This window comes from Ylistrum balloti, unplaced genomic scaffold (assembly GCF_031769215.1).
Source record: "Ylistrum balloti isolate Yb309-2 unplaced genomic scaffold, AGI_CSIRO_Ybal_v1 Utg369668, whole genome shotgun sequence".
In the NCBI taxonomy this organism is placed as follows: Eukaryota; Metazoa; Mollusca; class Bivalvia; order Pectinida; family Pectinidae; genus Ylistrum; species Ylistrum balloti.
Genome location: NW_026781915.1, coordinates 270,213 through 285,008, shown reverse-complemented (window position 1 = coordinate 285,008; position 14,796 = coordinate 270,213). Strand labels below are relative to the sequence as shown.

Here is a 14,796-nt window from a genome sequence, read left to right as displayed (position 1 = left end):
ACAACAGTTTATATTACACAATGAAATGTTGTCCCTCTATACAGAGGTCACCTGTATATATTATGAAATACAGTGATACTTCTACAGAGGACAACAGTTTATATTACACAATGAAATGTTGTCCCTCTGTACAGAGGTCACCTGTATATATCACACCATACAATGTGATACCTCAACAAAGGACAACTGTTTATATTACACAATGAAATGTTGTCCCTCTGTACAGAGGTCACCTGTATATATCACACCATACAATGTGATACCTCAACAAAGGACAACTGTTTATATTACACAATGAAATGTTGTCCCTCTGTACAGAGGTCACCTGTATATATCACACCATACAATGTGATACCTCAACAAAGGACAACTGTTTATATAAGGCATGATTTGTCTATATAAATTAAGTCAATTTTGACATCCTTCACAACCACAAAAAAAATCTTGAAATATGGAAATTATTGCAACATATGTGAAGCCATTTACAGCCTGTCTTACCTCTAGGGCAGTTTTTAATTTTATTAACTTTCTAGTAATTAATTGAGTTTTATTTCTTTTTATTTCAAGATTAATTTCTTGTAGATTATCTTGTTAGTGTATTGATTGAATTATATTTGAGCTTTAAACATTTAGCAATTAGCCTCTGGAGTTAAGTGTCTAGAGGCTTTTGTAAGGTCAGATATTCTCATGGTAAAACAGATGTTCAGACACCTGAGGGTTCTGTAAATAACATATCAACGACTGTCAAATACTGCTTCTGTCATCGTTGTTACGCCTGAGTGAACATCGTCATTGACAAGGAACTAAATGTTTAGGTCGCTGTGTATATGTGTGTATGTACAGTAATGAGAATCTACCAGGAAGTTTTACTGTTCTTCTGGAAATACACAGGATAACTTCGACATAGTTGTGAGTAATTTACTTAAAGACTGAAGTTTTCATCATTTTGATTGAGAATACAGTTTTACCTAGGAAAGTATACAAGGAAGAAATACCAATCTAAACTGTAAACACTGGACTATAGTTGTCTAGACGTACACTGTAAGTATTTACTGGGGACAACAATTTTACTTCCTTCTTGCTTCAATCAGGGAAATATGTGTTCAATGATAATTTACCTTAGATGAAACAAATTAGTATAATTTTTGTTTTGCGATAAGAATTTTTAGTAAATGATGATGATTTCACATGAAAGTTATCAGAAGTTGTATAGTACTTCAGTTTCAGATATGAGAAGATTGGTCCCATTAATTATAAGTAGTATTCAAATTTCCTTTTGACCTCGTCTGAAGTATTAATCTCCATGAAAGCAGACATCTGTCACCTTCTGTAAACAACAGTATTATGTGTAATACAGATACATAATGACAGGAAATTTGTCAACATGAGTGAGATTATATAAATTATTGTAGGCTTTATATATATGTAGTAAATAGTAAACATAGTGAGAGTGTCATCTGTCATGCGCATCTTAAGACAATGATGGGTGTTTCTAGGAAGCTTCAATATTTCATATAATACTGTGTATTTAAGTTTGTTTACAAATGATTTTAAATCATTGCTATGAGTTACAAATTTAAGGACTGTAACATTGTCATTATACAAGGCCATGAGATCACCCCGTTAATGTCTGAGAAATACTTACTATAATAGGCATTATATATCAGTACATGTATTTGTAAAGATCTCTTGGTCAAGGAGTCAAGTGGTAAAAGATTATTTAGGGTGAGTTCCTGGGTAAAGTTTAAGAGTGGGGAGGATCAATGATAATGTAACAGTTAAATATCTCTATGGTAAATGTCAGTTTGTAAAGGTCATCATTGAGAGGTTCAGAAAGAGTGGATGTAAATATCTCTATGGTAAAGGTTAATTTGTAAAAGTCATCATTGAGAGGTTCAGAAAGAGTGGATGTAAGTATCTCTATGGTAAATGTCAATTTGTAAAGGTCATCATTGAGAGGTTCAGAAAGAGTGGATGTAAATATCTCTATGGTAAAGGTCAATTTGTAAAGGTCATCATTGAGAGGTTCAGAAAGAGTGGATGTAAATATCTCTGTGGTAAAGGTCAATTTGTAAAGGTCATCATTGAGAGGTTCAGAAAGAGAGGAGGTAAATATCTCTATGGTAAATGTCAATTTGTAAAGGTCCTCATTGAGAGGTTCAGAAAGAATGGATGTAAATATCTCTATGGTAAAGGTCAATTTGTAAAGGTCATCATTGAGAGGTTCAGAAAGAAAGGAGGTAAATATCTCCATGGTAAATGTCAATTTGTAAAGGTCATCATTGAGAGGTTCAGAAAGAGAGGAGGTAAATATCTCTATGGTAAAGGTCAATTTGTAAAGGTCATCATTGAGAGGTTCAGAAAGAGTGGATGTAAATATCTCTATGGTAAAGGTCAATTTGTAAAGGTCATCACTGAGAGGTTAAAAAAGAGTGGATGTAAGTATCTCTATGGTAAAGGTCAATTTGTAAAGGTCATCATTGAGAGGTTCAGAAAGAATGGATGTGAATATCTCTATGGTAAAGGTCAATTTGTAAAGGTCATCATTGAGAGGTTCAGAAAGAAAGGAGGTAAATATCTCTATGGTAAATGTCAATTTGTAAAGGTCATCATTGAGAGGTTCAGAAAGAGTGGATGTAAGTATCTCTATGGTAAAGGTCATCATTGAGAGGTTCAGAAAGAGAGGAGGTAAATATCTCTATGGTAAATGTCAATTTGTAAAGGTCATCATTGAGAGGTTCAGAAAGAGAGGAGGTAAATATCTCTATGGTAAAGGTCAATTTGTAAAGGTCATCATTGAGAGGTTCAGTAAGAGTGGATCTCTATGGTAAAGGTCAATTCGTAAAGGTCATCATTGAGAGGTTCAGTAAGAGAGGAGGTAAATATCTCTATGGTAAATGTCAATTTGTAAAGGTCATCATTGAGAGGTCCAGAAAGAGAGGAGGTAAGTATCTCTATGGTAAAGGTCAATTTGTAAAGGTCATCATTGAGAGGTCCAGAAAGAGAGGAGGTAAATATCTCTATGGTAAAGGTCAATTTGTAAAGGTCATCATTGAGAGGTTCAGTAAGAGTGGAGGTAAATATCTCTATGGTAAAGGTCAATTTGTAAAGGTCATCATTGAGAGGTTCAGTAAGAGTGGAGGTAAATATCTCTATGGTAAAGATTTATTTGTAAAGGTTGTCATTTGTGAGGACCAGTTAGGATAAAGGTAAATTTGACTACAGACATAGATGTTAGATATCTGTCCGGCTTGGCAAGGTGGATTGAGACATTGATGTTCGGTATCTCAGGTTTCGCTAGGTGGCTAGAGACATTGATGTTAGTTATCTCAGGCCTAGCAAGGTGGCTGGGGACATTGATGTTAGTTATCTCAGGCCTAGCAAGGTGGCTGGGGACATTGATGTTAGTTATCTCAGGCCTAGCGAGGTGGCTGGGGACATTGATGTTAGTTATCTCAGGCCTAGCAAGGTGGCTGGGGACATTGATGTTAGTTATCTCAGACCTAGTAAGGTGGCTAGAGACATTGATGTTAGTTATCTCAGACCTAGCAAGGTGGCTAGAGACATTGATGTTAGTTATCTCAGGCCTAGCGAGGTGGCTGGGGACATTGATGTTAGTTATCTCAGGCCTAGCGAGGTGGCTGGGGACATTGATGTTAGTTATCTCAGGCCTAGCAAGGTGGCTGGGGACATTGATGTTAGTTATCTCAGGCCTAGCAAGGTGGCTGGGGACATTGATGTTAGTTATCTCAGGCCTAGCGAGGTGGCTGGGGACATTGATGTTAGTTATCTCAGGCCTAGTAAGGTGGCTGGGGACATTGATGTTAGTTATCTCAGGCCTAGCGAGGTGGCTGGGGACAGTGATGTTAGTTATCTCAGGCTTAGTAAGGTGGCTGGGGACATTGATGTTAGTTATCTCAGGCTTAGTAAGGTGGCTGGGGACATTGATGTTAGTTATCTCAGGCCTAGCAAGGTGGCTGGGGACATTGATGTTAGTTATCTCAGGCCTAGCAAGGTGGCTGGGGACATTGATGTTAGTTATCTCAGGCCTAGCAAGGTGGCTGGGGACATTGATGTTAGTTATCTCAGGCCTAGCAAGGTGGCTGGGGACATTGATGTTAGTTATCTCAGGCCTAGCGAGGTGGCTGGGGACATTAAGGTTGGCTCTCTCTGGATTGGCTAGATGGTTAGAGACATTAAATTTAAATATCTCACACTTGATTATTTGGCTGAAAATGTTGACATTTGAAACTTTTAACTACATGTAGGCTGGATGGTTAGGGTATTGATATTTCAGCTTCCTGGTTGTTTCTACTTCTTTTTTCAACTTCGCTGTGCACATACACACATTATCACTATTAAAATGCTTCCTTTTACAGACCTACCTCACACAAGTGTTAAACACATTAACAGAGAGTGTAGAAGTTTACCAATATCGACTTGTATATATCTCAAACATTATTGAAGCAACAAACTCTTATCAATAACAGCTCTATAAGAAACCCGCAGTGAAGTGACCTATTTTCATTATCATAACAGTAATTCCCTCTTTAAATTTACCATACATGTTTCTTTGCTTTGAACTTTTGTTCATATTTCAACCTCCTTAATTAGCATATGTTCTCCCATGTGACCAATATCTTAAAATGAAGGAATATTTTTGGCTGTTTTATAGGTGCCCTGTGGTTTGTTTCATCTGATATTAAACTTCATTTAATCCTTGAGAAGACAAAATATGTTATGAATGGGTTGATAAAATGTGAATCACAAACTTTGGGGTGTTAGGTAAGAGAAAACTGTTGGTATTTTACATGTGATCAATCAGTTGTTTGACATGATGTAGTGTTAGGTAAACTGTGTGAGACCCCTACAGGTAAAATGCATACTGGCCAATAATTATACGTATCACTTGGTATACTGATATTTATTATACATGTGAGAAACCTGATAAATATATCAGGCAGTGTATAATTGAGATTATGTCTTTCCGGAAGCTCTTTGACCCCTGTAATTTGGGTGCCTTTAATGATCATTGTTTAGGATTTTGTCTACATTCACTTTCATTCTCTTGGCTCCATATTTCAATTGACCCTGTATTACCTTTGGTTATTGTTTGACCCTTTGTTTATTATTTGACCTTGAATGACCTTAGTTTAGTATTTGACCCTGCATATGCAGACCTTAGTTTTAGATTTGATCCTGTATGACTTTAGCTTTGGATTTGACCTTGTATGACCTTAGTTTAAGATTTCACCCTGTATGACCTATGCAGGGCGTTTCCTTGGCAACACATTGATGTAATTGGAAAGAAATTCTATTACATATACATATGTATCTGTATAGTGTATATACTTATGTCATTCTTACCACTGATTAACAGATTAATATTGTCTGATGAGAATGGAAACTTATTGACACAGTTTAAAGAAAGCTGCACATGAATAACATGAAGTAAAAATGTGGAACTTTGAGACAAACTATTTATATAAGTATAATGCAAAGTTTTCTGGAGACCCCAAGTTGATGATGACCAGGTGGTGAACTTGAAATATGGCAGACTCAGAAAACATGGTCTTTATAACCAGGTAGTCTTTTTGATAACATTATTGGTCTTTCTAGCCAGGTAATTTTTCTGAAAACATGATCTTTATAGCCAAGTAATTTTATACCAAACTGGTTTTTACCATGAGGTAAAATTGATGGAAACATGGTCTTTATAGTATTACATTTTACTTTACAGAGACTTTTAGGTCTTCATGCTTTGTCCGTCAGCATACACCATGTGTCGTGCATAAACCTTTTTCTTTAAACACTATGCCTCTTTCATACCTGGATGGATTTCAACCAAATATGGTCTGATGCATCATTGGGTGAGGGTTATCATTTCATACATTCAGAAATCTAATTCAACCCCTAGGGGTCGAGAGATGGGGCCTCAAAGAGGGATGTGCTGAAATTAGATCTAAAACCCTACACCTCCTTTCTGTCTGCGTGGATTTCAACAAGCTTTGGCCTGATTTATCAGTTAGGGTAGACAATTATTTCTTTAATTCAGAAATTTTATTCAACCCCTAATGACTTGAGGGCAGAGTCCCAAAACTGAAGATAAGACAATATTTTGCTTCAAGACACTACTCCTTTTTAATGCTAGAATGGATTGCAACCAAATTTGGTATGAAACATCATTAATAGTGGGAAATTATTTCTTAAATTCAGAAACTTGATTTGACCCCTAGGGACCTGGGGATGGGCAGGGCCCCAAATGGGAATGGTAGTCATTATTTTGCTTCAAAATGCCACTCCTTTTTAAGGCTTAAATGAATTGCAACCAAATTTGGTGTAAAACATCATTGAGAGTGGAGAATCATTTCTTAAATTCAGAAACTTGATTAGACCCCTAGATAATAGGAATGACCTTGATCGGCTTGAAAGGTCACAGGGATCAAATGTGTTGAAATGCTTAAGCAACTTCTTTTCAATAACTGAAACGCCAGGGGTCTTGATGTAGGCAAGCAATATGTCTAGAGTAATGGCAATTTTGTATTGCATGTATCAAGATTAGGATTTCAAGTTTGCAGAAAATGTCTTGATAAACTAACAATGTCTTCTATATAAGCAATAGAGTAGATATGCAATTTATTTCAGGCCTATTTTGCCTCTTTCATATATAGGTCTTTATAGTCATATGACTGTTCAGGTCCATAGGCTTCTTGTTAGTTCTAGTATAACTTTTGAATAATGGTTCTACTTTCAGGATGATATATATGATGATGGCAGCAACATTAAAAATGTCACAGCAGTCAGTCGTATGAGGACACTGTTTGAGGCTCCAGCAGCTAATACAAAACCCTTCAAACCACCACCTAAGTCAGTCATGAGACCAATCCCAGCGGCTGCCAATAGTGGACCATCCACAGTATTCCCAAAGGCTGAAAAAGCTGAAGAGGCTGGGAAAACACCTAATGGGTTGGCAGAAGGAAATGGAAAAGGAACTGATAAAACATCAGATCTCCCATCTTGGAAGAACAGAGTGGAAATGTTTAACAAACCCCAACTACCTTCTCCACCTCCTAAAACAGCAAAACCTGTGTCAAACAGTTCAGCAGGTGCAGAGGAAAGTAAGGATGAAAATTCAAATACTGTGTCGGCAAATCCAGGAAAAAGGTCAAGTAAAGTCAACATTCCATCGGCATTCTCTGGAGAAAAAAACACACCACTGCCTATAGCACCTAAAAAACCTTCCGTGTTCCCAAGATCTTCAGACAAGTCTGAAAAAAAATCTGGGGATGAAGTGCCACCAGTGAAAAATAAACCTTTAGTACCCAGCAGGGGTAAAACGCCTGCAGAAGGAACAACCAATATACATGAAGAATTAAAGAAAAAATTCAGTGGAAAGGATGATGATATCAAGCTAGTCAAACCAGGTGGTGAACAAAAGGACCCAGTGAGACCTGGGAAATTAAACATGAATAGTGTATTAGCATTACAGAAGAAAATGAATGGCTCTAACACAAATGAAGAACCCAATGATGATGAACAGGTCGAGCTCAGACAGAAGTCTGGGTCAAGATTTCCAAACAGAAAGTCAGTGAAGAGAAAATCTTTAACTAGAACTAATGATGGTTCAAAATTTTATGTTGTTGAAATGTCATTAGATAATGAAAAGGAAAAGAAGGAAAGTGAGACTGAACCAGACATTCCTCCTCCACTGGTATACGGTGACCTCCAAAGGTTACACGAGATCATACAAGAGTACAAGGCTGCACTCAGGGAACTAGGTAAATATTTAGCTCTTAGGGAGCCTGGTACTCCCTGGTAAAGAGGTATCTCTCAGGGAACTAGGTAAATATTTAGCTCTTAGGGAGCCTGGTACTCCCTGGTAAAGAGGTATCTCTCAGGGAACTAGGTAATTATTTAGCTCTTAGGGAGCGTGGTACTCCCTGGTAAAGAGGTATCTCTCAGGGAACTAGGTAAATATTTAGCTCTTAGGGAGCGTGGTACTCCCTGGTAAAGAGGTATCTCTCAGGGAACTAGGTAATTATTTAGCTCTTAGGGAGCGTGGTACTCCCTGGTAAAGAGGTATCTCTCAGGGAACTAGGTAAATATTTAGCTCTTAGGGAGCCTGGTAAATAAGTGTCTCTCAGGGAACGATGTTAATAGGAATCTTGGAAAACAGATTAATAAGTAACCTAGAGTAACTTTGTATCATTAGGTAACCACCAGGTAAGTAGTTTGGTGACTTACAGAGAGCTAGGTTAATAGGTAACACTAAGATAATTAGGAATATGAGTAACTCTCAGGTAACTATGTTAACTGGAAATTCTCACGTATCTTTGTTATAGGAAACTCTCAGAGGACTAGGTTAATTTGACACTCAGGTAACGAGGTTAAGGGGGCACTCTCAGAGAACTAAGTTAAATGGAAACTCTCAGGTAACCTGGGTAATAGGAGAATCTGAGGTAACTAGGTTTATAGGAAACTCTCAGGTAAAAAGGTTGATAGGACACTCAGGTAACTAGGTTAATGGGAACTCTTGGGTGACTAGCTTAATGGGAACTCTCAGGTAACTAGGTTTATAGGAAACTCTCAGGTAAAAAGGTTAACAGGACACTCAGGTAACTAGGTTAATGGGAACTCTCAGGTGACTAGGTTAATCGGAACTCTCAGGTAACTAGGTTAATGGGAACTCTCAGGTAAATTGATATCTCTGTGGGAACTTGATAAATATGTTAACTAATGGAGCTTGGTAAAGAGAGAAATTCAGTGAAGTAAGTCAATAGGTAACCCAGAGTAGTGGGTAAAAAGATAAACTACCGAGAAAAGGTACAAGGAACTAGGTCAAAAGATAAACTACAGAGAAAAGGTACAAGGAACTAGGTCAAAAGATAAACTACAGAGAAAAGGTACAAGGAACTAGGTAAAAAGATAAACTACAGAGAAAAGGTACAAGGAACTAGGTAAAAAGATAAACTACAGAGAAAAGGTACCAGGAACTAGGTAAAAAGGTAAACTACAGAGAAAAGGTACAAAGAACTAGGTAAAAAGATAAACTACAGAGAAAGGGTACAAGGAACTAGGTAAAAAGATAAACTACAGAGAAAAGGTACAAGGAACTAGGTAAACTACAGAGAAAAGGTACAAGGAACTAGGTAAAAAGATAAACTACAGGGAAAAGGTACAAAGAACTAGGTCAAAAGATAAACTACAGAAAAAAGGTACAAAGAACTAGGTCAAAAGATAAACTACAGAGAAAAGGTACAAAGAACTAGGTAAAAAGATAAACTACAGAGAAAAAGTACAAAGAACTAGGTAAACTACAGAGAAAAGGTACAAGGAACTAGGTCAAAAGATAAACTACAGAAAAAAGGTACAAGGAACTAGGTAAAAAGATAAACTACAGGGAAAAGGTCAAAAGATAAACTACAGAGAAAAGGTACAAAGAACTAGGTAAAAAGATAAACTACAGAGAAAAGGTACAAGGAACTAGGTCAAAAGATATACTACAGGAAAAAGGTACAAAGGACTAGGTAAAAAGATAAACTACAGAGAAAAAGTACAAAGAACTAGGTAAAAAGATAAACTACAGAAAAAAAGGTACAAAGAACTAGGTCAAAAGATAAACTACAGAGAAAAGGTACAAAGAACTAGGTCAAAAGATAAACTACAGAGAAAAGGTACAAGGAACTAGGTAAAAAGATAAACTACAAGGAAAAGGTACAAGGAACTAGGTAAAAAATAACCTACTTAGAACTATGTACAGAGCACAATAGGCAAAAAGGTAACCAAAACAGAAATGGTAATAAAGGTAAGTTTCAGAGGACTAGGTGAAAAAGTAACCTACAGAGAATTATAGGTAGAAAGGTCACTCTTGAGGAATTAGGTAACTAATATTTTTATTGTGACTGATGTTATTCATGTTAAAGTCTCAAGTCATCCTCTAGGAACTGGGAAAAACTCTTTTTCTCTATTTTGCACAACTTTAGATCAGATTCTGATGTCAAGGTTATTTTGAATGTATTTCTTTAGGAACAAATTGTGGTCTGTAGTTAGGTTATGTTCCGCTATCCAAGTACATTAACAACACAGATTTCTGAAAACTTAAAAAGAAAAACAGCTGTTGAGGAAGTTGAACCCTTAGCCAATCAGTTGACATGCAGTAGCTCTAAGTCACTATCTTACACTATGTGAATAAACAGTATATATACAGTTACCAACACGAGTACACTTAATAGATTTTAAGTGATTGTTACGTGATTAAACAAATTTCTTAATTTTATATGAAGTTACTAGACAAATAGTGTTATATCATTTTATACATAGCACTGTTATCTTCTTTGTATCATATATTCATTGATTTTTTTAGATGTATATATAAACATTTGACAGAAGATAATAACTTGTGTGGGATTTATCATATTCATACTACAGGAATATAATATATACCTGGTAGGTTTTTTTGGTTCGGTCACCTGAGGCAAAGTCCATTGCGATCACAAAAGCTTCGTGGATCCGTAAACAATTTAACATTTTCTACTTCCTCTCATACCTCCAAGCTGATTTCAATGAAATTTTGCAGAAACTTTCCATGGCCTAAGATTAACCAAAATAGTGAATAATAAGGTCCCCACCCCACAGGGGCCTGAGAGGTGGGGCCAAACGGAGTCAAATTAACTCAGATTTGAAAAATCTTCTTCTCAACACCCAGATATTGTAGAATCAAATACTCTTCATGGATTGAAGCATCTTTACCAAAATTGTGAATTTCATGGCCCCTGGGTATTTGATTTCCCCGTTGGGAGGAGGTAAATTTTACTTAAGTTTATAAAGGCAAAATAGAATTTTGAGCATGATTTGTTCAATTTTCATTGATAATTAATTTCCAATTAGGAGTGAAGGATAACAGCTTGATGCTATGCCAATTTTGAACCTGACTGACCCCCCAGGGGCTGGTGGGTGGGGTCAAAAGGGATCAAATTGACTTAAGTTTCAAAGTTCTTCTTCTCAATACCCAGGCATGGTAGAATCAAATGCTCTTCATGATCGAAGTGTCTTAAGGTACTTTAATTACCGAAAGCTACTTACCCTTTAACCTTTGTAGTCATTATTACTTATCTCAGGTGACTGTCAAGGCTGCTAAGGCCTCTTATTGCAAAATAAAGATATATTTTGTATGAGATTTATGAAACAGGTCTGAAGAGTGATAAGTTAAGCATCAGTCTCTAACAAGCTGACTTAGAATCTACTGGTATATGACAAGCTTGTGAGAAATCGAAATTAATTCATGAACATTTTCAAAACATTGCTCCTTTTTTGAAGGACTGCAATAAAGCACATTTTGTCATTTTTTAAGTCCTTTTGGCGCTCAGTGATCCTTTATGTTGTCATAAGGTGAACTATAAGTGTGTGATGTCATTATATGATATGACATCATAATAGGTTGAAACTTGAAGTTTGTTTTGGGGCTACAAAGATGTGTGCAGGTAATGTATTGCGTACCAGTTATGGTAATTATAAATGAAATGAAACTATCACTTTTAAATATACATTGATTATAATATACATCATGTAGATACTGTAATCATTATCAATAGAAATGTTTTCTTTCTAGAGGGTAATCCTACAGAGGATAGCAGTATCGTTGAAGAGATCGAGGATGTGTATGAGGCCATTCCAGCAGATATGGATGAACCACTTCCTCCACCTCATAAAAAATTGTCCAGAGCAGTCTCCTTAATGTAAGTACATCAGGGCAATCTCATTGGTTGATACTTAGTCTTGTTGATGTGAGTACACAAGAGAAATCTCCTGGCTTGATACTCAGGTTTGTTGATGTTAGTACACAAGGGCAGTCTCCTGGGTTGATAATTTGTCTTGTTGATGTGAGTACAGGAGGGCAGTCTCTTTGGTTGATATTCTGTCTTGTTGATGTGAGTACAGGAGGGCAGTCTCCTGGGTTGATAATTTGTCTTGTTGATGTGAGTACAGGAGGGCAGTCTCCTGGGTTGATAACTTGTCTCATTAATATGAGTACATAAGGACAACCTTAGTTGATAGTCTTTCTTATTAATTTGAGTACACGAGGGCAATTTTCTGGTAATAATTCAGATACTCTGTTCCATTGATATGAGAGGAGGACAATCTATTGGTCTGATTAAGATATACTCACTGATTGTCTGGCATAATCAAGGGTTTACTTATAGAAGACTATATTGATGATGGTAGTAATTATTTGTTCATTAAACGACTGACACACTCCCAGTCTTCTATTAGTTTTATATCTATTATCTTTTAAACTTCCCTTTTAAAATGATGTATCATGCTGGGTGACAAATCAAATTTCAACTAGATATTAGATGTTGCAGCTTTCAGACCAGTGAATAAAATATATAAGGCACAGCCATTTTTTTATTCCCAAAGAAAAATTCACTCTCTTTATTTGATGTAATATCATTTCTGTGAGTTCTGTTTTCTGAATGACCGATACATTTTCCTTTCATATATACAAATATACAACCACAAAGTATTTCCTTTAAGGGTTTTAAGTCTGTCAACATAGTAATTGATGTGAATAATGCTTTTTTTCTATTTGATCGTGTGAGTTTACAACTTTTAATAACTTATTTAATCAGAAAAAGTGACACCATTAATATTTCTCACAGTGTTTGTTTGTGATGGCTTGCTGAGTGATAAAATGTTGCTCTATTTCGGGTTATATTTTTAGTGAGGAAGTGAGGAAGTGTTGGTATTTTTCAGTAAGCCAGTGATGGTGTTGGTTTTTTTCAGTAAGCCAGTGATGGTGTTGGTATTTTTCAGTAAGCCAGTGATGGTGTTGGTATTTTTCAGTAAGCCAGTGATGGTGTTGGTATTTTTCAGTAAGCCAGTGATGGTGTTGGTATTTTTCAGTAAGCCAGTGATGGTGTTGGTATTTTTCAGTAAGCCAGTGATGGTGTTGGTATTTTTCAGTAAGCCAGTGATGGTGTTGGTTTTTTTCAGTAAGCCAGTGATGGTGTTGGTTTTTTTCAGTGAGCCAGTGATGGTGTTGGTATTTTTCAGTGAGCCAGTGATGGTGTTGGTATTTTTCAGTAAGCCAGTGATGGTGTTGGTATTTTTCAGTAAGCCAGTGATGGTGTTGGTATTTTTCAGTAAGCCAGTGATGGTGTTGGTTTTTTTCAGTAAGCCAGTGATGGTGTTGGTTTTTATCAGTAAGCCAGTGATGGTGTTGGTTTTTTTCAGTAAGCCAGTGATGGTGTTGGTTTTTTTCAGTAAGCCAGTGATGGTGTTGGTTTTCTTCAGTAAGCCAGTTATGGTGTTGGTATTTTTCAGTAAGCTAGTGATGGTGTTGGTATTTTTCAGTAAGCTAGTTATGGTGTTGGTATTTTTCAGTAAGCCAGTGATGGTGTTGGTATTTTTCAGTAAGCCAGTGATGGTGTTGGTATTTTTCAGTAAGCCAGTGATGGTGTTGGTATTTTTCAGTAAGCCAGTGATGGTGTTGGTTTTTTTCAGTAAGCCAGTGATGGTGTTGGTTTTTTTCAGTAAGCCAGTGATGGTGTTGGTTTTCTTCAGTAAGCCAGTTATGGTGTTGGTATTTTTCAGTAAGCTAGTGATGGTGTTGGTATTTTTCAGTAAGCTAGTTATGGTGTTGGTATTTTTCAGTAAGCCAGTGATGGTGTTGGTATTTTTCAGTAAGCCAGTGATGGTGTTGGTATTTTTCAGTAAGCCAGTGATGGTGTTGGTATTTTTCAGTAAGCCAGTGATGGTGTTGGTATTTTTCAGTAAGCCAGTGATGGTGTTGGTATTTTTCAGTAAGCCAGTGATGGTGTTGGTATTTTTCAGTAAGCCAGTGATGGTGTTGGTATTTTTCAGTAAGCCAGTGATGGTGTTGGTATTTTTCAGTAAGCCAGTGATGGTGTTGGTATTTTTCAGTAAGCCAGTGATGGTGTTGGTATTTTTCGGTATGATGGTGTTGGTATTTTTCAGTAAGCCAGTGATGGTGTTGGTATTTTTCAGTAAGCCAGTGATGGTGTTGGTATTTTTCAGTAAGCCAGTGATGGTGTTGGTTTTTTTCAGTAAGCCTATGTCAGTGGATGAAGAATATGACAGTGATGAACAGGATACCTATGATGATACAAGTAATTATGTTCCCAAAAATCCCACCTCTAATTCCCTTCCTGCTCCACCTGACCTTGACCTCCCAGCTCCTCCTGATGAACTCTTAAAGCCCCCTGTGCCAGAGGGACCTATTCCAACTCGAAGGAAACCCCCTGTGCCACCAGGTAAGTTTATTTCTATTTCCACAGGGTACCTTCACTGATCGAGTGAGGGTTTGTATAATAAATCAGTCAGGATCTATTTTAATTTATTTGTCCATAATAATTTTATCAGCTCTCGCAATTAATTCTCAGAAATCTTATTCATATGATCAGGAAGTTATTTTTATGCTTTTGCAATTTATGTCATTTGTTGTCTTTTTGTTTCTTTGAAAACATTTTATAAAAGCCATTATTAGGCTGTGTGAGGAGATTTTATATAGAGTTATAGTAATGATCTTTGATAATAGTGAGTCTGTACTTGTTTGTAGAGAAGAAGCCTGTAGATGCACCATCTCCACTTGTTCCTCAGGCAGATGATTGGCCAGAGGATGTGTATGATGACTGCGCTACTGAACAGAGTCAGGTAAACTCTCCGTCACACTCGGAAGAAACCAGCCTTGTTATGATATGACAACAAAAAATCAAGGCTGAACTCATATTTTTATGCAGCAAACAAAAAGTAAAGTTACAGGAAGTTGTCAAAAAT

General features: G+C 36.7%; 1 protein-coding gene across 4 annotated transcripts in view; it reads left to right on the top strand.

Annotated features, from left to right (window-relative positions):
- Positions 1-14,796, top strand: part of LOC132560848 (FYN-binding protein 1-like) — a 56,328-nt gene that overhangs the window by 23,336 nt on the left and 18,196 nt on the right. For all 4 annotated transcript variants that reach the window (XM_060225556.1, XM_060225563.1, XM_060225547.1 and 1 more), the window contains 4 exons: positions 6,755-7,778; positions 11,609-11,735; positions 14,068-14,273; positions 14,579-14,673. In XM_060225556.1, coding sequence (XP_060081539.1) covers positions 6,755-7,778; positions 11,609-11,735; positions 14,068-14,273; positions 14,579-14,673 — 1,452 coding nt within the window. The remainder of the gene's footprint in view (positions 1-6,754; positions 7,779-11,608; positions 11,736-14,067; positions 14,274-14,578; positions 14,674-14,796) is intronic.